The sequence below is a fragment of the Lepus europaeus genome, chromosome 8 (assembly GCF_033115175.1).
Source record: "Lepus europaeus isolate LE1 chromosome 8, mLepTim1.pri, whole genome shotgun sequence".
Lineage (NCBI taxonomy): Eukaryota > Metazoa > Chordata > Mammalia > Lagomorpha > Leporidae > Lepus > Lepus europaeus.
This window is the reverse complement of record NC_084834.1, coordinates 33,402,887-33,427,899: the sequence shown is the minus strand read 5'-3', so window position 1 is coordinate 33,427,899 and position 25,013 is coordinate 33,402,887. Positions and strand designations below refer to the sequence as shown.

General features: G+C 41.7%; 1 protein-coding gene across 4 annotated transcripts in view; it reads left to right on the top strand.

Moving 5' to 3' along the window:
• The first annotated feature begins 6,692 nt into the window (after nt 1–6,692).
• The window catches only part of HHIP (hedgehog interacting protein), a 106,666-nt gene continuing 88,345 nt past the window's right edge, over nt 6,693–25,013 (top strand). For 3 of the 4 annotated variants that reach the window (XM_062199553.1, XM_062199554.1, XM_062199552.1), the window contains exons 1-4: nt 6,694–7,433; nt 13,083–13,275; nt 20,092–20,248; nt 21,026–21,227. In XM_062199553.1, the coding sequence (XP_062055537.1) occupies nt 7,155–7,433; nt 13,083–13,275; nt 20,092–20,248; nt 21,026–21,227 (831 nt within the window). In that variant the 5' untranslated portion in view covers nt 6,694–7,154. Of the gene's footprint in view, nt 7,434–13,082; nt 13,276–20,091; nt 20,249–21,025; nt 21,228–25,013 lie in introns of all 4 variants that reach the window. The other variant, XM_062199555.1, reaches the window with a different exon arrangement.

The window sequence follows — 25,013 nt, the reverse complement described above, 5'->3', positions numbered from 1 at the left end:
CCCAAGTGCTTGGGCCCTGCACCCCATGGGAGACCAGGATAAGCACCTGGCTCCTGGTTTCAGATCAGTGTGGTGCGCCGGCCACAGCACGCTGGCTGCGGCGGCCATTGGAGGGTGAACCAACGGCAAAGGAAGACCTTTCTCTCTGTCTCTCTCTCTCACTGTCCACTCTGCCTGTCAAAAAAAAAAAAAACAGAAAGTAAGGGAATGCAGGGTGTTCATCATAACTAGATCAAATTATCAAATTGTATTTATAGGCCTGTTGCCATTTTTTCTTTTATGAAATTTTTGTCCCCATGAAAACCAGAATTACATTTTTTCCTAATAGATTGAGTTGGTGTAGTGTCCTCTTGGTTAGCAAAATATTCATATTTTTGATTTTGAGCTTATAAAATTCATGAAGTGTCAAAAAGCATGATACATACATTCTGTATGAACTTAGTCACATAAATTAGATGTTGGGTTGCACACAAAGGATCCAGAAGAACAGGTTGAACTAAACTACTTGTGATTGTAATGTTCTTTTCTTCCTGTTTCTTTCAGTTTCCTATAATGCACTTAATTAGCTTTTTAAAAATAATGATTAAAAACCTACAAAATATTCAGGTAACTGGGGTAGGTATTTTGTGTTTCAGTTAAGATGTCAGTTGGGGGGAGGGGGCAATGTCAAAGTCTGCTCCACTTCTGATCCAGCTTCCTGCTAATGAGCCTGAGAAAGCAGTAGAAGATGGCCCAAGTCCTTGAGCCCCTGCACCCATGTGGCAGACCTGAATGAAGTTCCCACCTCCTGGCTTTGGTCTGGCCAACCCCTGGCATATGTGACCATTTGGAGAGTGAACAAGTAGATAAAAGATCTATCTCTTCCTCTCTCTCTGTAACTCTGCCTTTCAAATAAATAAATAAATCTTAAAAAAAAAAAAAAAAATGGTACCTGGGACAGTTCCATCCCATATTGAAGTGCCTGGGTTGGGTCCCTGCCACCCACGTGGGAGACATGGATTGAGTTCCTGACTGTAGGCAAATGTGGAATGAACCAGTGGATAAAAAGTCTCTCAAATAAAATAATATGAAGTGATTAGAGTGAACTCTAGTGACTTCTGTCCTTATAAAAAGGGGACATTTAAGATACAAAGACAGACATACATGAAGGGAAGGCATAGGGAGAACACTATCTACACATCAGGGTGAAGAAAAATGAAAAATGAAGACTACCAGAAGCCAGGGGAGATGCCCAGAGATTCCCCTCACATCCCTAAAAAGTAGCCAACCATGCAGACACCTTAAATTCAGACTTCTGGTTCTCTAAAACCCCAAGACAACATGCAAGTACTTCAAAAAAGTCTTTGGAAAATGAAATTAAAAGACAAGTTTATTTTGGTGCAAAAACACTGAAATCCATATATACAAGGGATCTTCACAAAGTTCATGAAAAATGTGTATTATGAAAAACCATGCATGGATTTCAAAACTGTTTTGCACCAAAATAAACTTATCTTTGGTTTAAACCACCCAGTTTGTGGTGCTTTGTTACAACAGCCCTGGGAAAAGAATACATCTGCTCAATGACTATTGGTTCTAGTCCCACTTTTTCTTCCAGCACATCTATAACTATTTCACCATTAGCATCAACTGGGCAGTGACACCATCTCCACCATTCCTCAGGGCTCTCTGGAAGCTTCTAGATTTTGTAGCCCTCCCCCTGCCACCCATTCTTCAATCTCTAGGATCAAAAACAGCTTCTTAGGTATCATTTCCTGCAGCTACTCTATTTTACTTCAGTGCTCTTTTTTTTTTTTTTTTGCTTTGATAGTTTCCCAACACTCATTTAAGCAATTCCTTGTATCTAAGTCACTCTGTAGAAATAGCTAGCACAGTTTCTTTCAGACAAGACCCAGCACCCTCCCCACCAAAAAAAAAAAAAAAAAAAAAATCTCATCCAGAGTAAGTCCAAAACATAGCAGGCAAGCTCCTACACAATCAGCCCTAGCTACATCTCTGCCCTCATTTCTCGTCATTTTCTCTGTCCCCGACTCTGCTCCAGCCATGTGGGCCTCCTTGTTCATCTGTGAACATACCAAGCATGCTTGCTTCATAGACTGTGGCTTGCTGTTCTCTATGTTTGCACTCAGCACCTGACTGTATACATAGTTACTCCTTAAAATCAGCCACAGCACCCCTCACCCCATGTTCCCTTTCTCTAAGCACTCCTGTTACCTGCTTTTCTTTGTTCCCAGTGCCCAGAGCAGCATGCAACACACAGCAGGTGCCAACTTTTCAAAGACTGAACTGTAGGGAAAAGTCCCACTAGCAGCACTATCGTAGTGTCAGTGTGCTTGACAATAGCCAACCTGATTTTTTAAAGATGCGTATTTATCCTTTGACTTTACTGGCTGCCCTTTCTCTGTGGAATCACACTTTTAGCAGCATGGCCTCCTGAACTCCTTTAGTGATGGCTCACTTTTTTTTAATTGCATTTAATTATTTGAGTGAGAGAGGGAGGGGGAGGGACAGGCAGAACTCTTCTCTGCTGATTCACTCCCCAAAATGCCTGTAATGGCCCCGACTGGGGCCAAAGCTGGAGCCAGGAATTCAATCCTATTTTCCTATGTGGGTGGCAAGAATCCAGTCACCTAAGCCATCATGGCTTCCTCTCAGGGTCAGCCTTTGCATTAGCTGGAATCAGGAGTGGAACTAGGTATCACACCCAGGTATTCCAATGTGGGACATGAGCATCTTAACCTCAAGCCAAATATCCTCCCCAAATACTGGCCCCACTGTGCATTTTATTTGTTCCCTCTGTTCACATTAAAAGGTTTTCAAAATGCAAGCATTTCCTCCACTTCAAACCTTTAAAAAGCAACAAGTCAAACAAGATGGGCCAGTCAGCAGCATTTATTGAGAGGCTAGTCACCGTACCATGTGACCATTATGGGACAAGTTACCTAGAATCCACAGACTGAAACACAGTGTGAGCACAGGTGTTGTGGTGCAGTTAGTTGAGCTGCTACCTGCAATGCTGGCATCCCATATGAGCACCACTTCAAGTCCCAGCTGCTCCGTTTCTGATCCAGCTCCCTGCTAACACTCCTGAAAAAAGTCAGTGGAAAATGGCCCAAGTACTTGGGCCACATGAGAGGTCTGGATGGAGTTTCAGGATCCTGGCTTCAGCCTGGCCCAGCCCCAGCCATTGTGAACATTTGGGGAGTGAGCCTGCCTTCTCTCCTTCCTTCTCTAACTCTTCCAAATAAATAAATAAGGATCCTTAAAAAAATAAAACTCGGTGTGGCCTCAAGCCTCTTCTTTTGCAGTTATCCAGGCATCTGTATTATTTTTCATTACTGCATACATATTGCTTAGTACAATGCCTGGTGCTTAATATATATTTGTTGAAATGGAATTAAGTAGTACTTACACATACACATACATAGAAAACACAATGCACGAATGAGGTGATATTTTGAGCTTTACATATGAAATTAATTTCAATATAGGTCAAATATTTCATCTTTTATAATAATCCTAATTTTTTCATGAGAAGCAAGGAATGTAACCCTAAGGAAACTAGGGTATAGGGGTCAGCTGATCATTGTTAACAGGAGCTCAGAAAAGTGCTTTGATGCCAGTGAGAAAAAGGAGCCTCATCCTCAGGTTAGACACAGCCAAGCACTCATAGGCACTTCTTGGTGAGTGGATCCCAGGCAAGATTTCCGCTTCCTTTCCAGGTGCCCGTGAAGAGGGTACAGCCTGTATATCAGTGGCGTCCTGGAGGAGGTTGACCAGGGATGCTGTGAGCAGTTCCCTTCTTTGCTTTTAGAAAAGGAGGATTTGGCTCATCTGGATGAGTTCCTTCAGGAAGGGGCTCCTTGTCACCACTTCTGATGGTTCAGCTGAAGAGGATGGCCTCCCTGATGGAAGATCAGTTTTCAAGTTCAAGTTTGCAGATGGCTATGCTCCCCTGCTATAGTCTTTCAAGGCTTAATCTTAATTAATAACCCGGTGTTAATTCTTGATTCTAAGGAAATTCTGCTGTCAGTCTGGCTGTAGGTGAAGCTTGCAATTTTCCCTCTGTAACAAAACAAAAAAATCAGAAGTTAGTCCACTTGCTTAACACTGCCTAGTGACTATTAAATTAATGTATCAGAGAAACTAAGAATAACCCCAGCTACCTCATAAGTGACTTTATTAACAATGTATTGGCTTTCATGATAAACAGTAGATGGAATCAATTCTGGCTCGATTGCATCAAAAAGCAACCAGCAAATCTCATCTCATGATTTCTTAACGATTTATTTCCTTGAAAGGGGGAGGAGAGGGAAAAACAGAGAGATCTTCCATCTGATGCTTCACTCCCCAGGTGGCTGCATCAAGCCAGGGTTGAGCCAGGATGAAGCCAGGAACCAGACACTCCATCCAGGGGCCTAGGCCCTTGGGTCATCATCAGCTGCCTTGCCATGTGCATCAGTAGGGATCTGCGTTGGAAGGTGAACAGACCCCAACAGGCACCCAGTTATGGGATGCTGGCATCACAATGCAGTGTCTTAACCCTGTGCGCCACAGCGCTGGCCCATCATTTCATAATCTTTTATAAACATTCTGCATCTTGAGACTTAGGGTTAGAGATCATAACAGATAAATAATTTTTAAACCAACATTAATTTACCTTAAAGTGTTCTTAGTCTTTTAGTACAAACCATAAAGAAGGCCTGTGCTGAAACTACTCACATGAATTTATCACTTAGAGTGGGAGCTCAAATCACTGAAATGACTACAGAAGGATTTTTATTTTGGAAAAAGAACACAAAACTGGCATTTGGAAATAAAGCCTTGGAAAGCACTCTACTTTAGGCTCTGGGTCCTAGTTTTCAAAATACCTATTTAGATGAAATTATGCAAGTGAATTAATTTTGATAGGATTCATCTTGGAGATTAAATAAGAGAGTTTAAAGTCTACAGCACTCTGATGTATTTTACATTAAAAGTCCTTAGGAAGAATGACATCTAGAACAAACTGTGGGAGCCAAGGTAGCATCTAGAATCACACACACACACTTCGCCCCTCGAAGAAATGCGAAGTATGTCGTCAGGGCAATTCTCTGTTACCTTTTGCAAAGAACAGGACCAAACACCCCACCAGATTCTTCTCTGTTATTCTTCTAATGGGTCACTCAGATGGGGCAAAACCTAGCTCCACGAGTAAAACTCAAGCTCAGGAAATCTAAGGGCCAGAGCCTTAACCCAGCAGCTGCAAACTGGTTTGATCACATTGGTTTGATCTCAGCGGCCCACCTCAACGGTCACCAACCTTCACATAAGCTGAGCGAATTCTGCGTCGGGGAACTGAAGCAAATCCAAATATGGTGAACATTCCTCCATTGCCAAAATGGGAAAACTGCCTTATCTCCTCATCAGAAGCCATCCACCAGGCCACCAGGCCCCCTGTTAAACACCCAAACGGGGTTAAAGCACATTTGGTATGCAAATCCACAGAGGCTCAGGATGCCGGCGTGCCGGGATCCAGCACACGTCAAGTCACGGCTCTGGATAACGTAGATATGTTTTTAGACACACTTTCTTGACGCAAACTTTGCCTAGCTGGGGGGAAAGGTTAATTTATTTGTATACTCGGGAGATGTGCAGGCACCCGGCTTCTGGACGCCCGCAAAGCTGCAACTAATTCTCCTTGCAGGGCTAACGCCTCCGTATTTACACCCCTGGGAGTGTCTCCCCGGGAAGTGCGCGCGTGTGTGATTTAAACTGATCACCGGAGCGGCGGCCGGCAGCTTCTCTCCGCCCACCTAGGGCCGGGGAACCTGCGTCCCCCGAAGGGCGCCAGCTGCGTCCCGCTTAGTTTCGGCCACAGGTGGGGCTCGGGAAGCAGAGGGTCCAACTTTTGCAAATGGGGTGGGGCGGGGCGACAGCAGCCTCTGTCCGAACCTGCTCGCCGATACCCGACCCACGCCGCGCGGGCATCCCTTCTCGGAACCGTCTCCCAAGCATCCAAGCCTACTCGGAGCCTCGCAGCACCTGAGTCTCTCCCCTTAACCACCCCCACCCACCCACCCCTGCCTCTACATTTAGTTCCCCCCCAGGAAGATCTTGCAATTCTCGCCGAAAGTCACCAGGACCAGGCGGCGTCCGTGCGGGTGGGAAAGGGAAGCCGCCCGCCGGCCGCTCCAGCCCCCGAGGGCACCCTCCCCCGGGGCCAGGGTGAGGGAGGCCCCGGCAGAGCCCCTCCCTTCCCACCTCCCGCAGTCCGCTCTTACTCACTTTCTCTGGAAGCCTCGGGTCGGCCGCCAGCAGCCCGTGCCGTGCGGAGGTGCTGCGGGCCGGAGAGAGAGAGGGGTGGCCGGGCGGCCTCCTCGGGACAAACCCTGGGATCTCCCCCGGGCCAGGGGCACCCGGGCCAGGGACGCCCCCACCCGGGCGCCGCGCTGGGCTCTGGCTCGCAGGCGCCGCGGGCCCACCTCCTGCGTCCCCGCCGCCCCTCCCTGCCCAGCCGGGCGGCCGCCCGGGCCTGCGGGACGCGCTCGCTGCGGGCCGCCCCCTCCCCTCTCCCCACCCCGGGCGGGGGCGCGCGAGCAGCGGTGACGTCAAGGGGCGCGCGGTGGCAGCACCTCCCCGCGCGCTAGTTAAAAAGAAGAAGAAAAGAGAGAGCGAAACATGAGAGGCTGTGTGAGAAGCTGCAGCCGCCGGCAGAGGAGACCCCAGCATCCTCTAGAGCCCAGCGCCGGCCCTGCCTCCGCCTGCCCCGCCGCCGCCGCCTCTGCCTGTGCGCCTGCTACTGTCCCACCTAAACAACTCCCGTTACACGGACAAGTGAACCTCTGTGGCCGTCTGCTCCTCTTCTTCCAACTCCTCCTCCTCCTCCCACTTGCCAGCCGCAGCAGAAAGCCCCCACCCCAACTGACACTGGCACAGCCGCGAGCGGTGTCATCTGCACAACTTTATCTTGCGCCTCCGGCTCCTCGCCGCGTCCGTGATTTTTTGCAAAGTTGCACCGCTCTGCACATCTGCGGCCCCGCCACCTCCCTGTGCGGCGCGCGTGTCCCGCCGGCCCCGCAGCCTCCTCCCGGAGCTGCGCCCTAGTGCCCCTGCCGGGCAGCGGCGTTCGCCCCCGTCCGCCCACGCCCAGCCCCTGCCGTGCGCGGCGGGCGATGCTGAAGATGCTCTCCTTCAAGCTGCTGCTGCTGGCCGTGGCTCTGGGCTTCTTTGAAGGAGATGCTAAGTTTGGGGAAAGAAGCGAGGGGAGCGGAGCGAGGAGGAGGAGGTGCCTGAACGGCAACCCCCCGAAGCGCCTCAAGAGAAGGGACAGGCGGATGATGTCCCAGCTGGAGATGCTGAGCGGGGGCGAGGTGCTGTGCGGGGGCTTCTACCCTCGGCTGTCCTGCTGCCTGCGGAGTGACAGCCCGGGGCTGGGGCGCCTGGAGAACCAGGTAAGCCATGCGAGCTTGGCATCCTGGCAGGGTGGGGGGGTTCCCCGGCGGCGGCTCTGGCAGCGCGGGGGAGCCGTGAGGAGGGCAGAACTTGTTTGGGGCAGTTTCTTTGGGTCGCTTCGCCGCAACGCTAACGGGATTCCGGCGTGTGTGTGTGTGTATGTGTGTGTGTGTCCGCGCGCGCGCGGGCGCCCCCCGGCCTGGGTCGGTGCTGGGGATGCTGTGCACGCTGGGCCCTTTCGGTCCCGCATCCTGGGCTGGAGAAAGATTCTAACAGAATCGCGATCACCAGTGTGTTTGGATGGACTCGGGCGCTGGCAGCGGTGAAACTGTAAATTAAGGTGGCTGTGGTTTCCGGTTTATTTTTCTAGGGTAAAAAGATTTGCGCCGTTTTCTCCACGTGCTCGGCTAGGGAGAGGAGTAAGTCGTAAAGGAGGTTGAAGCTTGGTTGGTTTATGATCTTCAGCCCCGTCAGAGGGTGGTGGCTTGCGTTTACAATAGTTCAATCAACGACAAGGAACTGCTGGTACTCTGGTTAGGAACCCGGAAAGCTGGAGATTCTGCCAGGAAGTATTCTTTAGACAAAACTGATTCTCCCTCATTTGGTAACGGCGTAGGTTCAGACTTTCACGGGTACTTGGATGTCCGGGAAGGTTTTTTTTTTTCTCTAGGAACTCGTTGTGAGAGTGATGACAGTTATATTTTCCTTGTGATAATAAACGTAACCACACACGAAAATAGCGATGGTGGAGACACGCTTCATTTTTGAGTTTGCAACATCTTTCTGGCCGTGGGGTGCAGTCATGTATGCCCTCCACTGTACTGCCAGTGAAGACCGCGGGATCACGTCATTAACAAGCGCTGCACGTGAAATAAACAATCAGGTGTCTTTGCTCCCCTTCCCTCTGCCCGTTTTAGGTTTAATTAAGAATTCCTCTGTTACAACACTGCAGTTGTCAAGGTCTGAGAGACTCTTGGAAAACTTGTGCTTCAGTCTTGCTGGCCCAGGCATAAAAAAAAAAAAAAAATACCCGGGCTGAATCTAATTTTTATGCTCAGTTCACGGTAGATTTCACTCTATTCTCATGTAAACAGCTCCTACGAATCAACATATGTGTCTGGGTGGTATCTCTCACTTTGTTTTGTAACAAAAAGCCATATTGCATCATTTAATTTGCTCAAGTCATGCAAATAGGAAAAAATCAATAGGACAAAAAGGGGTCGACTTATCCTCCTCCCCACTAAACTGCTGCCCACACACAGAGTCCTGTTGCTTATGGCAAAAGAATAACAACAACACCATTGTGTTTGTTAGTTGGTTCACTAATGGGTGAAACTAGAGAACATCATTCTCTTTCAGTCCCCAGCTCTGTCCAAATGTTCATGCCTTTTGAGGGAGCATTTGTCCAACTCCCTCTATTCCCAGATGAGTGAGAACTGTCTTGCTGCAGGTTTTCAGCTGCAACTCTCCCTTTATTCTTACCATATGCAGCAGTAGTCTGAGATTCAGGGAACAGATATTCCTGCATTTTATCCAAAACAATGTCATTAAGCTCCTGTGTTGTAATTGAATTAAGTTATAAAACAGCTCCATGCAGATCATCTTCGAGGGTTTTGCCAGGAGCCCCTTATAAAGAACCAGGGAATTCAGAGACCGGTTTAGAACTATTTGCTGGTAAGTGTGCCTGTGAGTTATATGTGGACTATCTACAGACCCCTGCCACACTGAACTCTTACAGGAACATGTGGAAGGAAAACCTTAGTCTTAACTAAATAGAGTGGGGAGAAAGGCAGGGGGGATGGGTCTGAGGGGAATTACAACCCTTAAGAGAAGTTATATAAATTTTTTTAAAAGAAATCACTCTTTAGAAAGCAATCTGCCACGTTAGCTATCCGCATTCCTTTCCGTTTTACGTGCTTCCAATCACCAACAAACCCCTACTCATTTGGAAAATGTCTTGAATTAAGTTTGGTGCACTAGACGCTGCCGGGTCCATTATAAGTGCTTTATGAAGCAACAGTACTCAAATTGTTCAAAACAGAGACTTGATATGGCTATGCATATGTATTCTTGACCCATGTTAGTTCTCAAGTTTTAATAGATTTTAAAACATGTTATTTTATAATAAACTTCAGTGTTTCCCTTTTTCCCGTAAGCCTTCCTGGATTAAAATATATGTTAGGGTCTTATTTCATAATGTGTATACAGGAGAGATGATGGTTATTTGAAAGGGCCCTTTTTTGTTTATGAAAGAAAAAAATTTTTTCCTCAGAAAGATTTCTGCAACTTTTCAAGAAACTGCAGTAGTAGTTTTTCCTGAAGAAATAAACTTAGACAAATAGATAATAACAAACAAGGTAGGAATATTGATTGAGCAAGCTCATCAGCTGTGCAATTAAACACAGTTTCTAAGCTAATACATTTTCTTTAATGAACTGGCATTGAGTTCAGTTCCTTGGCCATGTGTTACATTTTCCTATTTTATTTTTGTGTATATTTTAACTAATAATGCAGCAATATTGCAATGAAGTTGCTAAGTACCATTTCAGAGAAGTTCTGCCAAAATTTAGGAAGTTATATTGTGTTAGCAGTATTTTTGCAGCTCCTAAATACAGCATGCTAAAAGGATCTAATTCCCATTAGCCAAATTGAATCCTCAGCCAACTGAAATACCCCCATTTCTAAAACTTAACTTGTAGCCACAGAGGCATAGAGGCTCTCTCTACCTTGGGTGGTTTCACAGCCAAAGCTGTCAAGGAATGGGTGAAAAGTAATTGTTTTCAAGTGTGCCCTTTTACAATCATTTGTTTGCTCTGGCTCTTTCAGGGACAAAGGCTATTGTTGAACACATCCAACTAAACAAATAACTCATCCTGGGGTCCCTTTAACAGCTGCCTTAGTACAATGATCTATTTACATATTAGCCTAAAATTGAAACTGAACTCTTTAATGACATAATCCAGCACTATAGTCCAGCCACGCATGTGTTCCACCCGACAGCTGAACAACCTTGTAGGCATATGATTTTTAGAAATTACTTTCTGTGTACCAAGTGATCTTCAGGCAGCATCCTAATATGCGGTCATGTATTTTCTTCTTTTGTCCCCTCATCAAACCCATGTGGGTGTCTTTTTAATCCTTTGTTTAGTTACTTGATAAATAAAGAGAAATACAGAAGGTCTCTGTCACCCATCTTACTATTTGTTGATAAGCTATAGTTGTAGGCCACGCTTTTCTGTGTATTCCAGTATTTATCTTACCTTTCATCTATGGGTTTTACTTTCATGTGGCCAAAGATTAAACAATGACCTACCAGCTGTTATAAATTAGTCAGCGACAGCCACAATCATTACTAGGCATGCTGTAATAATGTTTCGAAGTTTTACATGATTTCTAAAGTATATTTAGTTTAAACCACTATAATTTGATGGTTTTGTATATGGCTTTTAAAAAATCGAAACAGGAAATTAGCTTAAATTTCTTCTTAAGATTGATGGCATTGTCAGAAGTAAAGTTAAGGACCCACACAGACACAGACACATAGGCAAAAAAGAAGAAAGAAATTACCCCCACACACCCTTACTCTTCTGTCTAAAACAGTGTTGCAGCTTTGGCTGAGTCAGTTTAATTGACTTCAGTAAGACTATTGGTTCATTGAAACCAAAGCCAGAATGATGGCTCTATCTATCTTCAAATAGGTATTTACACTGCAGACCTCACACAGAGCAAAATGTTACCATCCTGCTGGGCCGGAACAGCTTGAAACTTTACAAAGAATAATATTATACTTGATTTCAGATAATTTATTGAATCCTATTTCTGAAACTTTTGATGAGAGACCTTTTGGCCAGGACACATTCCAAAAATTGTAAAAGACGAAATTCTTTAGGCACTAAAATCAAGCCCTTCCTGGGTAGCAGCTGGGAGAGTACGTGGGGATCATTTTGTTTCAGCTATAAAAAAATGGAGGCGGGCATATTCCCCATAAAAGCAGAGGTAATGACATTCCAGTTTTTCAGCCAGCAAAAGAGGTCCCTTCAGCATCCTGCAGTTGTCTTGTTCTTAATGCCCTGCTCTATGATAAACAAACAGAACCAAGTTGAACACTACTAATATTGAATAGATCTGGTGAAGGCTGCCAGAGTATGGACAATAAAAGACATTTAAAACATTCTTGGAATGCAAATTCTATGTGTCTGCTGTATGTTTCCTTTTTGAAACTTTAACCATGTAAGCAATTGTCATTGAAATAAATTGTTAAAAAATAAAAGGTCAATATAATTGTGATTAAAAATAACTTGAAATTCTGTAGATAGTTGCAATCCATCTTACATCATACACACACACACACATTATCCCAAATGACAGAACTTCTATTGGACTTTCAAGCACTCATGTAGTATTTCAGTATTTATATTCAATGATGTTTTCAAAGTACTTCCTCTTTTAGATCCAAACCTTTATGATCACCTAGAACATCATTCCTCTGAAAACAGAGGCCAGACAGCTTACTCAATTAGAACCTCAATTTGTGAACACAGTATTTGCTTCAAACAATAATATAGACATGATAATGTTCCTTTTAGTTCATAGTTCTCAAGAAATAATTGAGTATAGTTAGATGGATCGGGGGAAAGTATAAAGTGTAATCAATCCCACAATTTTTTTAATATGAAAAATCAGTGGTTGAGTTTGATAGCACCATTATTTCACATTTCAAATTTTGTGCTGATATTTTTTTCTTTATTCTTAAAGGAGCTCCTGAAATCACTTTAAGTTAGCACAAGGCACCAAGACACCCATCTTTATCTCCTTATCTCCTAATTACTAACCTTGGGGAATCAATAATCCCCAAGTTGGTCTTACTGAAATAAGAGATCTCATTATGCAAATAATGATAAAAGTATGCCTTTCCTACTAAAATTCATTAAATACTATACAAAAGCACTTTCATTAAAGTCTTGTGTTTATTCATGCATATAACATACCTGAGGAGCTAGTTAGAAAGTTTTTCCTGGCTAAGATATCATACTATTAAATACTGGCCATAAACTGGTTTGATTCAACTTCGGATATTTTTATAGAACATGAAAGGTAGTTTAAAAAACTTTCTCTATGCAGTCCATAGATTGAAAATTAATTGAACTTTTAAAAAAGATATCAAGATTAATTTCGAGACTGTCCTATTAGGAATTTCAAGAATGAATTTGATTTTTCTTTTTTGTTTTAACCTAAGACCCACCCAAATAAGCCATGTGTTTAAAAAGTCTGCTTTGCATGCAGTGGAATAAAGGTATTGGGAATTTTAAAGTTCAATCTCATGCCATATATACTTTGAGGATGAAGGAAGTGATAAGCATTACTATGCTTGGATATAATTGTCTTTTCACTTCTTCACACCTGGAAGATTGATGAATAGATTTTTGATTTGCAAGGCTAAGAAGCACTTCAAGCCTCCTCACCTTTTGTTATCCTAGCCCAGTCCCAGGGGCACTATGTGTATCCTTATAAAGGCATTCTGTATTGTGGCACACTAATTCTTTTCTGAAATCTTACTGGCTAAATTAAACTTTTTTACTTGCATGAATGCAAAAATAATCATTATCACATAACTAAAAAGACATTTGTTTTTGACTTATGGCTTTCAGATATTCTCTGTTACCAACAACACAGAATGTGGGAAGTTGCTGGAGGAAATCAAATGTGCACTTTGCTCTCCACATGCTCAGAGCCTGTTCCACTCACCTGAGAAAGAAGTCTTGGAGAGAGACCTGGTACTTCCCCTGCTCTGCAAAGACTATTGCAAGGAATTCTTTTACACTTGCCGAGGCCATCTTCCAGGTAAAACCGTGCAGAAATGAAATGATAATCTCGTGCAAAATATTTTTATAGGATACTCATTCTTCAATGCTTGTTTGCTAGAGTTTTAATGTTTATCTCACCTTTCAAAGTACCTACTTTTCCTCTTAATCTTTCCAAATTCACATGTTTTATTACTGCAAAAAGGAGTATTGTGATCTCAGTCTACTAGCAATGCACTGGTTTTGTGGAAGTGTTTTCTGTTTCTTGTTAAGCTGATAACACAGTGGGTACTCTTTAAACACATTGGATTCTCAGTACAAATTTCTTGTTGGCATTCTCTTTACTCATCAGCATCAGGAGCAAGGTAATCTGTTGCTACATAATTGGCAAATGTCCAGTGACTTTGAAGATCATTGCCTTTAAAAAATGGACTTGCATAAAATGAATAGCTTGCTCCTCCAAAACCTTGTGAGACTAGTAAGAACAGTTGAGTCCACTCCATCTGACAATGAGAAAGGCTGAGCTGCAGAAGTTAGATGCCTCAACCAAAATTGAGCAGGGAGCTGGTGCCAGAAGATACAGGAAGTTCTTACGCATACAGTATCATCAATACACTGGTCACAGAGCTGTTTTAAACTCTAAAATCATATTGGTTCCTGCATATTGACTAAGTTTATCATCAAAAGTTTGTAAACATTAGTTGTTGTTGGTTTAGTTGGAAGACTCAGCAGAAGGGAAGGAAAGAATTTAATGAGACAATTCTGTTTAGTTAGGCAAAGTCACACACAAACAAATCTACTGAAGTTACAGCTTATAAAATTAAATGGTATTTAAGGGCAAGAAAAACTTTAATAACTGTAGTATGCACTTAGGGACTTTAAAAAACTGCTATGTACTTTTTTTAAAAAATGGAATTCTCTTAATAACCTCAGATAACATTTTTGCCAGGGTTACTTGCTCCCTTTGGTATAGCCTAACATGTATCTAAACCCAGTCAAAGTGAAAATATTATCATTGTCTTTATAAACCATGGCCTTGTTTTCTAAGACTTCCTTAAACCAGCTGTTTCTTCCTCCTTATCACAAAGCAGAGTAGGTCATGGTTACCCAGAGGGCCTGCAGAGAGGTGATAACAGATAAGATAGCACAAAGGTTTGTGGCAAACTTCAACTCCTGAAGGTCTGCCTTTACAGTTTAGTTTCCATTTACCTTTATCTCCTTTAGATAGCATGCAACATGCTAGCTTTGGAGACTCATCTGTGGGGATCTTTATCTAGTTACTTTAACTTCTAAAACCAAGCCCCCAAACTCTGCAGTATACAGTGAAAGAGAGCAGAGCATCAGCTCAGAGTCAGAACTGCAAGCACCTCGCTCCGCAGATCAACATATGTGGTGACGAATGACAAATTTATTTTTCTACAAAGTTTGTATATATGTAAAACTGCTGAAGTGCATCAAGATGTCAAGTGCTTTTGGTGGCCACCCAGGCTGCCTTGAAAGATAACCAGATGAAAGCTACACTCTAGAGGTGGATAGAGCAGCAGGGCTGCTTTCCAGAGACTTTGGAAGACTTTAGTGAGGAACATAGGGGCTGCCCCTCTATGCATCAAACGCTAATAACTGTTCTGAAGATTTGTCCCAAACGTGAGCTGTAATAACATACTCTTTGCGTTACTTATGTTAATTGATTTGTTAGCCAGTCTGACAATTCTTGGCACACAGATTTCCATATCCTAAAGTGTAATGAGTAAGATGGTAATCCTTCCTCCCATTAGCACCTGCCCCCAGCACAGCCCAGTCTTTAGCCTTCTAGACTTTCAGAAATTGCTATGAAAGCAAATTTGTAACTTTCACTTCTGCAGTCTGTTTAATGATATGGTTTACTTTTCCCTGAAGTTCAGAATTATGGGAAACAGCTACTTTGTCATTCTTTTATGTAGGAGACCAGTCAGCATATTTTGACTATTCACAATAGTTTCATCTTTCCACAAATTGAAAATTTCATGAGAAAGGTCCCTTAAGGGATGTATTTTGCTAAAAGAAGGCCAGTGCTGAAAGGGATTGGAAGAGAGAGAATAATGCTGGGACATCTTCATTTTTTCCCTACTGCCAAGTGCGTGAAGAAATAACTATAAAATGGGATAGAACTCTTGATTTCACCTGAGTGGCCTTCAGAAATCCCAGTCACTTTAGAATACAGTTTGAGCAACCCTAATGTGAAAATCCAAAAAGGTACTCTGAAATTAGAAACTCTCGGAGTCCAGACCGTGATGCTCAAAAAATTTCCAATTTTGGAGCCCTTCAGATTTCAGATATTAGATTAGAGATGCTCAGCTGGTAAAGTTTATGCAAAAAAAATTTTTTTTTTAATTTTTGACAGGCAGAGTGGATAGTGAGAGAGAGAGACAGAGAGAAAGGTCTTCCTTTTTGCCGCTGGTTCACCCTCCAATGGCCGCTGCGGACAGCCCATCTCGCTGATCCGAAGCCAGGAGCCAGGTGCTTCTCCTGGTCTCCCATGCGGGTGCAGGGCCCAAACACTTGGGCCATCCTCCACCGCCTTCCCAGGCCACAGCAGAGAGCTGGCCTGGAAGAGGGGCAACCGGGATAGAATCCGGCGCCCCAACCAGGACTAGAACCCTGTGTGCCGGCACCGCAAGGTGGAGGATTAGCCTGTTAAGCCACGCGCCAGCCTAAGTTTATGCAAATTTCCCCAGATCTGACAAGCTGAAATCTTGAAACACTTCTGGTCCCAGCCATATCAGGTGAGAAATACTCAGCCTCTATTCAAATGAGGGTACTTAAAAAAAAGTTCATAAAAAATGAAATTAAAAGAGAAATTTATTTTGGTACAAAAAAAATGGAAAACCAATGCATACTTTTTCATAATATGCATTTGCATCAGCTTTTTGAAGGCCCGTCATATGTAGTATGGACTGTAAAAATTTATGGCACTGAAATAAACTTATCTTTCAATTACACTTTCCGCATACTTTTTGAAGTACTGTAGCATACCTGAAAGACAGGTGCCTTCTAGAAATCTTAATTTAGAAATAGTCATGTTCTGCTTATTTTCCAGAAGATGAGAAAAGAAATTAAAAGGCAATAGAGTGAGCATATACTAGAGCTTTAGCACTTACAATATTCCACAGCTGTGAATGGACTTGGTCAATTCTTAAATCTTCTAAACATTACCAGATTGCATTTAAAAATCAGGAGCTCTTTGCTCAACTCCACGGGTCTTTTCTTCCGTCTGAATAAGCAGGGTAAGATCCTTTACTGTTCGCTACAAGATGACATAATACATTCTGTGGAAAACATACCAGTGGGTTAGCCATTGGCCTCCTTCTTCCCCTAATACCTCTTATCATAATGGTTTCTATCACTTTTAGACTGTCATCTCCTCAGGGGTAGGTTATTGTAGTGTGAAATGTCTGCATACAATTAGTTCAATTGGTTTAATCCTGTTGCTAATGAGGCCAAGGTCATGGGTCTGATTCCACTGACTTTCTCTAGTTCAGTCACTCCTAACCCGGGTCAGATCTCTTACACATGTGTCTGATTAGCCCCAAGGAGAGCGCAGCAGAGGGAATGGGTGGATACAACGGAATCCACTACCTCTGCTAGGAAATGCTCTTGAATGACCTTACTGTCAGTGGGTCACTAGCTCTTTTCTTCCTTTATCACAACGAGCAGCGAGTATAAGAGGAAAACTAACTTTCCTCTGCAATACATGCTGAGAGAAATGCTGGAACTCACTACTCCACAGGCGGTATTTGCCTTCCATCAGGATTTCAAGGGTGCTTTGTGGTATAGCAGGACTGGATTCACCAGAGAGGAGAATGGTTATACTACCAGGAAACTTGAGAGATGCTCAGGAGTTTTGAAAAAGTGCAGCTGCTGGCATACTCAGTGTGGGTTCATCATGAGCAGACCCGATCATGAGATGATGCCCCAGGTGAGCGGCAGGTGCTCCTTTGGAAAAATGCTCTTCAGTGCATTCTTCCAGACTCCACAGGGCCGAGAAGTAAGTTGTACCTTTCCTGGCTGTAAAGGTGAACCTAGTGCCCTGAAGCCAGATACTTGGTGGTGCTTCCCAGCAAAATGTATCTTAGCCATCATTGTCCACATCACACTGGGTCATTTAAGGGAGTTATTAAAAAAAAGGTATTAGACATTTCAATTTGAATATGATGAGTGTCAGAAAAGTGCTCAATTTTTATGTGAAAATCTTCTAAGCTGGTTTCCTATTTCACTCTTAGGTTGCTCCCTCTGTTGAGATTTTGAAGAAGCTGGGAGCAACTCATTGTTAACATTCTGTATTTTCTTTCATTTGTCAAGATCATAGTACCTCTGGAGCCACAGAGTTTATGGATATGTGCTCATGAATCTGGAGATTATTCGATGGGAAAAATGGTTTCTCATTTCTTCTTCTTTGTCCTCAGCCATTAAGTCCTTTTAAAATGGATTTAGCTATCTGTTGTCCATGAATTTCTGTGTAAGATGATATTGGTTTCCAGTCTGTAATGCCACAACACACAAATTTAATATATAAATTATATATATATACACTCACATATATATAAAGCAAACTTGAAATTCCTTTTAAATTACATTTTGAAGTGTTTCTGTTGCCCTGAAGGCAAACATCACATGGGGAAAAAAATTCTCACACATTCTGTTATAAATATATCCACATTATGACAGTCATCCTGCATGCACAGTATTGGCACGTCTCCAAAATAAGATCTAGCCCACAAGTGCGCAAAAGCTGTGATGAAGCGATTCAGTTTTCCCAAGCATACTTATTCAACACTCACACAATTTCATGTGAGTGCTTAGCCATTGATGAATGGAGAAGAAAAGCTCTGTTACAGACCATGAATTGCAGATCAGTAGGTGCTCCTGGGCCTGCCTTCTTCTCCCCAGCTTCTCATTTTTTAATCTTAATGCAAGATGTCCTTCCAGTCCCCTTGCCCCTTCCTGGGGTGCCCTTCCTGCTGCCACACTTCCTTCTCTGTGCCCTCACCACACACACTCCTCTGGACATCTCTTGTCACTTGCCTAGTTCCCAAAGACAAGACCTGTACCAATAACCTCATCTGAAATTGACATTGGAGAGTCTGTCGCAGAAATGTAAGGCTGATGCATTTCACCCAAGAGTTAGGTCAAAATGCACATCCCACTTTGTCTATTTGGGACTCTCGTATTCTAAGGTTCGTTTTAGGTTTGAGGGGACTTAGGTCAAGCTCACAGAAAGCAAACTTTCAGTGTCCTTTATGCGTCATGGATAAGCTTTGCTTGGCAACACCAAATTCTTATTCAGGACCAGGCAGTGGTTAAAATGCCCACATCCCACATTGCAGTGCCTAGGTTAGAGTCCTGGCTCCACTTCTGATCGGGCTTCCTGCTAATGTGTGCCTTAGGAGCTACAGTTGATGGCTCAAGCACTTGGGAGCCTTCTATCCATGTGCTGTTGCCAGCATTTGGGGAGTCTACCAGCAAGATGGAAGATCTCTCTCTCTCTCTCTCTCTTTCTCTCTCTCTCTCTCTCCCCTTTCGAATATAAATAAATAAATGAAATCTCTGCTAAACATGAATTTGTTGTACTACTTCTAACCTCCAACTAAGTTACCCAGTGCCTTTATCACAAATCTGATAGGGTATGATAATCTAATTCGTTAGATAAAAATCAAAACTTGAAATATAATTAAAGGTATGAGACCAAAAGCTGCAATTTAGGACCTAATGACTACAGTCTGTGGTCTAGTTCAATGCTTGATAACAACATCACATTTTGAAAGCAGAAGCCAGAATGTGGAAGTGAACCTTACTAATATGCCCCCCAAAGTCAACACCTTATTAACTGAAATTGTGAAAGTAATGTAAGACACTTTTCTATGGTAAAGTTCTTTTCTTTCCTTTTCAAACATAGTTGGAATTTATTTGATAAAAATTCATAATTTGTAAGAAAAGAAAAATCTTCCTTTTTTATTCCATTTGGTAAGTCTGTTTTATATTTTTGTTTGGCTTAGTGGTATGTCAACTTTTCTGCTTGAGGAGATAGAAGGAATATCTTTTATTAGAAAATAATCCTTATCTTCCATAAGTGAGGTGTAAGGAATAGAGACCTACATATTTGAGAATAGAGGCCCTATTATTAGCATCAGTTCATTGCATGATCATTGCACAGTGAGTCAGTCTCCTCTTATGGTGTATAATGACCCTGTGATATCCAATATACCGATTATTTAATAATATGCAAGCAGCAACACAGCAAGACTTATAAATGGTTCAGACTGGCATATGATGGCCTCTCTCTCTCTTAATTCTAGTTTTTCCTTTTAGGTGGTTATTTAGAACTATAGAAAGAAATACTGAATACTAGTGAGAAGAGTTAACAAGTATAATGTATGGTAACTGGGGAAGCTTGAACACAAACAATGCACTAACAAGATTAATTCTGGATTTGTATTAAGTGTATTTCATATGAATCTTTCAAATATCTAGCATAACACTATTTCAGTTTTCTTGAAGCTCTTGAATTTTGGCTAAAGAAGAAATGGGAGTCCCAGTTCCCCAGTTTTTTCTTTCCTTTCAGTGTAGTTTTCCCCTAGAATAGTCATATAGTTCCTAAAAATTCTCTGTTTCCATAATATAAAAGCAATTTTCAAAATGTTCATTAAAGTTCATTATTAAAAAGAAAACTACTCATGGATTTAAAATATCTTTACACCCAGATACACATCTTTTAATTCTATTTCCCATGATCTTTTTGAAGCTCCCTTATATCCTTCAAAAGAGGTGGTTTTATGTGGCACTAAGTGTTTCTAATGAGTCTTTTTATTTCTTTTCAAAGGTTTCCTTCAAACAACTGCTGATGAGTTTTGCTTTTACTATGCAAGAAAAGATGGTGGACTGTGCTTTCCAGATTTTCCAAGAAAACAAGTCAGAGGACCAGCATCTAACTACTTGGACCAGATGGAAGAATATGACAAAGTGGAAGAGATCAGCAGGTTCATAAAGATAAATGCTCTTTAATCTTAAAAAAAAAAAAAAAAAAAAAAAAAGCCAACTGACAAATCTTGTGGTTTTGACAGTGAATCAACTGTCTGTGCTTATGCTCAGTAGCTATATCCTCCAGATGCTGTATTTTATTTTTTTTCTTTTTGGTAGTTTGTTTCTTTAAAATCATAACTTAAATGCTTTTAATACTTAGACTACTAATCTTATGTTATGAGCTTGGCTTCTCTGTGACTCATCTGAATTTTATGGGAATAGTTTTAAACTTGAATTTTATGATTGTTTTAGCTTATGGGGCTGTGGGAATACTCAGCACTATTATTATTAGCAGATCCGATTTTTATAAATAGATCTTAGAACTTTCTCTCTGAGTGCCTTTTTGCAAGATTTAATTATTGTGAGTAAGAGCTAATTTTAATTATAGTTAGTGAAAGATGAGATAATGAGATAATGAAACGTTAAAATACATGTTTTGGTTCTCGTTTTACTTTTGATAGAAGACTGATTTGTCATTTCTCATTGAAGAGAGTTTAAGAGAATCACTTACAAGTGCCGTATTGTGGCCATTGGGTTACCATCACTCGCGAGTCTCAAAGGGAATTATATTAACATAGATAATATATGTTTTACATATATATATGTATATATAATGTCAATGCATATCTGCATATATGATTCCTAGAGGAGTTACATTTTGGAAAGGATGCTGACTGCAACCCATACCACCTTCATCTCAAGAAAAACTTACCGATTTTCTTTCATTTGTCTAGAAAGCACAAACACAACTGCTTCTGCATTCAGGAGGTTGTGAGCGGGCTGCGGCAGCCTGTTGGTGCCCTGCACAGCGGGGACGGCTCGCACCGCCTCTTCATTCTGGAAAGGGAAGGCTACGTAAAGATACTGACCCCTGAAGGAGACATTTTCAAGGAGCCTTATTTGGACATTCACAAACTTGTTCAAAGTGGAATAAAGGTTGGCTTTTTACATTTTATTTATCTTTGCTCTGGCTATGTTCATGTCATTTTAGTGTTATGCTTCTCTCTGATAATATTTCCTTGGAATAAAAGAAAAAAATATTGAAGGCAAAAACAAGGAGGCCACATAAGTGAACAATAATGATGGCAACTGAAGGCAGCGAATTTACATTTGTTTTTTGCTGACTATTGAGCAATGCAATCCGATTGGTATTTTGACATGCTTCCCTATGTAATTTTCACATTTAAGCTACTTTTTGGCCTTATAAAGTACATGTTTAAATATTGTTATTAATGGGCCCAGTACTTAGGACTGTATAACAGCATTTGCTAGTATAAACAAGAAGGTCTTTCGGTTATTTTGGTCTTTGCAAATTATTCTTTTACTGTATCTGTTTTTGAGTCTCTGTCTTAAAAAAAAAAAACAATGCCACTTATGACTTCCTTGTACAATGTTTTTACAGGTAAGTCATGTATTTTTATCTATTATTAGCCATTTATCAAATATGTCTATTCTTGTCCATTTCTCTAATTTGAATTCCCATGTCCAATATTCTAGGTATATAAATAACAATGTAAAGTGCATTTCACAAGAGTAAAATGCTACAATATTAGCAACACTGAGGTATAAAGTAATTTGTGGCATTTTTAAACAGAGGCTCATTTAAAGGCTCATGACTATTTTAGACTGAAACAAATTAATAGTATGGCTTGGGAAGAACTGGTCATCCTTTTCCTTTCTTAACTGGAAGAAAACACCAAAGGAGGATTCCACTCACATAGAAATGAATTCCTTCTTGTTTGCTGTGCTCTGCTCAAAGGTGAGAACACCAAAACCTGAAGAAACATATCAGAGAAAATATAGCTGTATTCCTGATAGCACTTCAGTACCCACCAGGGAAAACCATTAGAGGGAGTGAGTGAGGATACAGGTGATGCTAAGTAACTGGAACCGCGTCGCCTCAAGCATGGTGTGACGGCATCCCCAAGACACACTGCAGAAGGAAGTAGACCTTTCAGGGAAAATACGTTAGACACTAAGACACAGGGTCATTTGGAAAATCTTTTGAACTCAGTAGTGTCAACTTTCTCTGAGTAAAACTTTGCATTAGAATTCCTAGCCAGTGATCAAAAGTCTCTTTTTAAATGAAACATCACTGTTTTGCACATCAGTGTGAGGAATTATGAAAGGACTTCAGAAATTCATAGAAAATTGAACTGAAAGCTAAGTGTAATTTGGTGCCAAAAGCATTTTGAAATCCATGAATAATTTTTTTATAACACACATTTCTGTGAACTTTTTGAAGATCCCTTGTGTGTGGTGAATGTGCCCTGCTCACTCACTGCCAGTGTGATGGAAGAGTGGAGAAGAAAGGTGCAGTGACAAGTGCACTGCTCCCCAGGGGTGATGTTTTCTTCCTAGCCAAGTTGAAGCTGTCCTCTCTAAAAAGAGAAAATTGAGGACAATATTTTTAAAGCCATCATCTGTAATCTCATCAATTAAAGAAAACCACTATTAACATTTTGATATATTTCTTTCAGTTTTTAAATGAAAATTAAAAGAATTTTTCTTTACTGTGGGTAATACAGCTCCTCATCAATAAATGTGAAAATGTGACAAAGATTATGCTTTCTTTTAGCTTTTTTTCCTAAGAAACTTTACAATAAAATTAAAATCTGAAATCATGTATACATCATTTTAGCCTTCTTTTGTCACTTAATAATATCTCATAAAATTTTCTCAGTTATGAAAGTTTTCTCAAAACCTTAGTTTCTGTCTCTTTTGGGTGTTCCATTTCCATTATAGGACATTCGAGATGACTCCAGTATTTTTTTCCACTATCAATATTGTTATTTATCCTTTTCAAGGGTGTATTGTTTAACCTGATCATAGATGACTTACTTAATATTCATTCACAGAAAAATATTACTGAGTTGCAGGATATACACTCATATTGCCAATTTGCTTTAAAATGTATTTTCAAATATCTGAAAGAATAATCTATAGTTTTCAGATATTATTTGAGTAAATATATAGGTATTTAAAAGATGTGTGATGAAATCTAGATGTAAAAAGGGGTCCATGTAGTGGGAAAATTTGCTGTAAGAAGCAAACAACTGGGCTTCTTTTTTCTACGTCAGTTTCACTGCCTCTTAAATTAGGGCAAAAAATGCCATTTAAATCAGGGTTACTTCAAGGCCTCCGTTGCAACGGACACCCATTCCTTGGGACACTGTTCTGACAGGCAGACATTTCGTCATGCAATGAAGTGTCGCATGCCAGGGTGTAGCAGTGTGGTGGTGCTGCAGTGCATGTGCTTTGTGGGCCTCTCAAACCAGTGCAGAACTTGGCCAAACTCAAGAGCAAACTTGCAGGATAGGGCCCTCCTCCCCAGAAGAGTTCTGGGGCTTCTGGGACTTAACATAAGCATCCAACACCATTATTCTAGAGAACTGATAGGACGTATCTTAAAACGCAAAAGCACATCCCCTTGGTGTTTGGCCACTAGTGATGTCAGTCAGATAAGATTCTGTCACTGGGATATTTTAGTGCTTTGAGGGACTAATCAAGTGTGTAATGCAGCAGGTGGCCTTTTCTCATGGAACTCCATGGAACTCCAGGGGTGGATGTGTTGGAAGAGGCTGCTGTTGGCTTCAGGAAGTAGTTGCCAGCACATTCACAAGGGGCTTGGGAGTTGAGACTGTTGACTTCGGCGATATGCCCCTCAGAGAGTAAGGAGATGAAAACCTTTTACACAATTATATTGCAGTCACTTTTTTTAGGTTTCTTTGATAGAGGAATAGTTAATGTGTTCAGAGCAAAATTCTGTGTTTGTCACCAATCATTTTACATAAATGATACAAATAACAATTTTCACTAATCACCGTCCCTGTCACTTCTTGTCTTTGCTTTAAAATACTAATAGCGTAAAACTGTTTAACAGACCAAAGTACTGATTGCGATACTCAGATCACAGAATTAATAATACATAACTGACCCCAACCTCCACATGTGTGAAATGGAAATGATACAAACCGCAGTGGAACCCCGCCTGCCCATGACAATAATTAATGAAGTGGGAGCAAATTAAATCAGACATGAAGAGGAATTCCTGATTATAAGTTTTTGAAAGCTGGTGCTGACCATAGCACCAGGGAACCTGGAATTCCTTTTCTCTAATTGTCAGTTAAGAATTGGCTGTGATTTCTGATCATGGTAAAGGCTGACCACGTGGCAAGGAGCTAGCATGGGAGATCTCCTTCAACTTCCACCAGCCCTAATTCTTAGGACTGCTCCCCAGGGATGCCATCGGCAAACAGCTAGCCACTACAAAACTTGGCCAGTGCTTTCCTAAATGGGTCCTAACTGAAGTTTAAAAAAAAAAAATGTGATGTCTTATTTTTGTAAGGCTTAATTTGTACTGTTCACAGAACAGAGTTTATCTGCAAACATGTAGAAGCACAAGCTCAAGACTTGACCTTTTTTTTTTTAAGATTTATTTATTTTAGAGGCAGAGTTATAGGCAGAGGAATAGATAAAGAAAAAGGTCTTCCATCTGCTGGTTCACTCCCCAGATGGCCACAACTGCCACAGCTGGGCTGATCCAGGTACTTCTGGGTCTCCCACACAGGTGCAGGGGCCAACGCACTTTCCCAGGCCATAAGCAGAGAGCTGGATCAGAAGAGCAGTCGGGCATGAACCAGTGCCCGTATGGGAGCCAGTGCTACAGGTAGGGGCTTGGCCTACTTTGCCTCAATGCAGCCCCAAGAACTGATTTCTTCT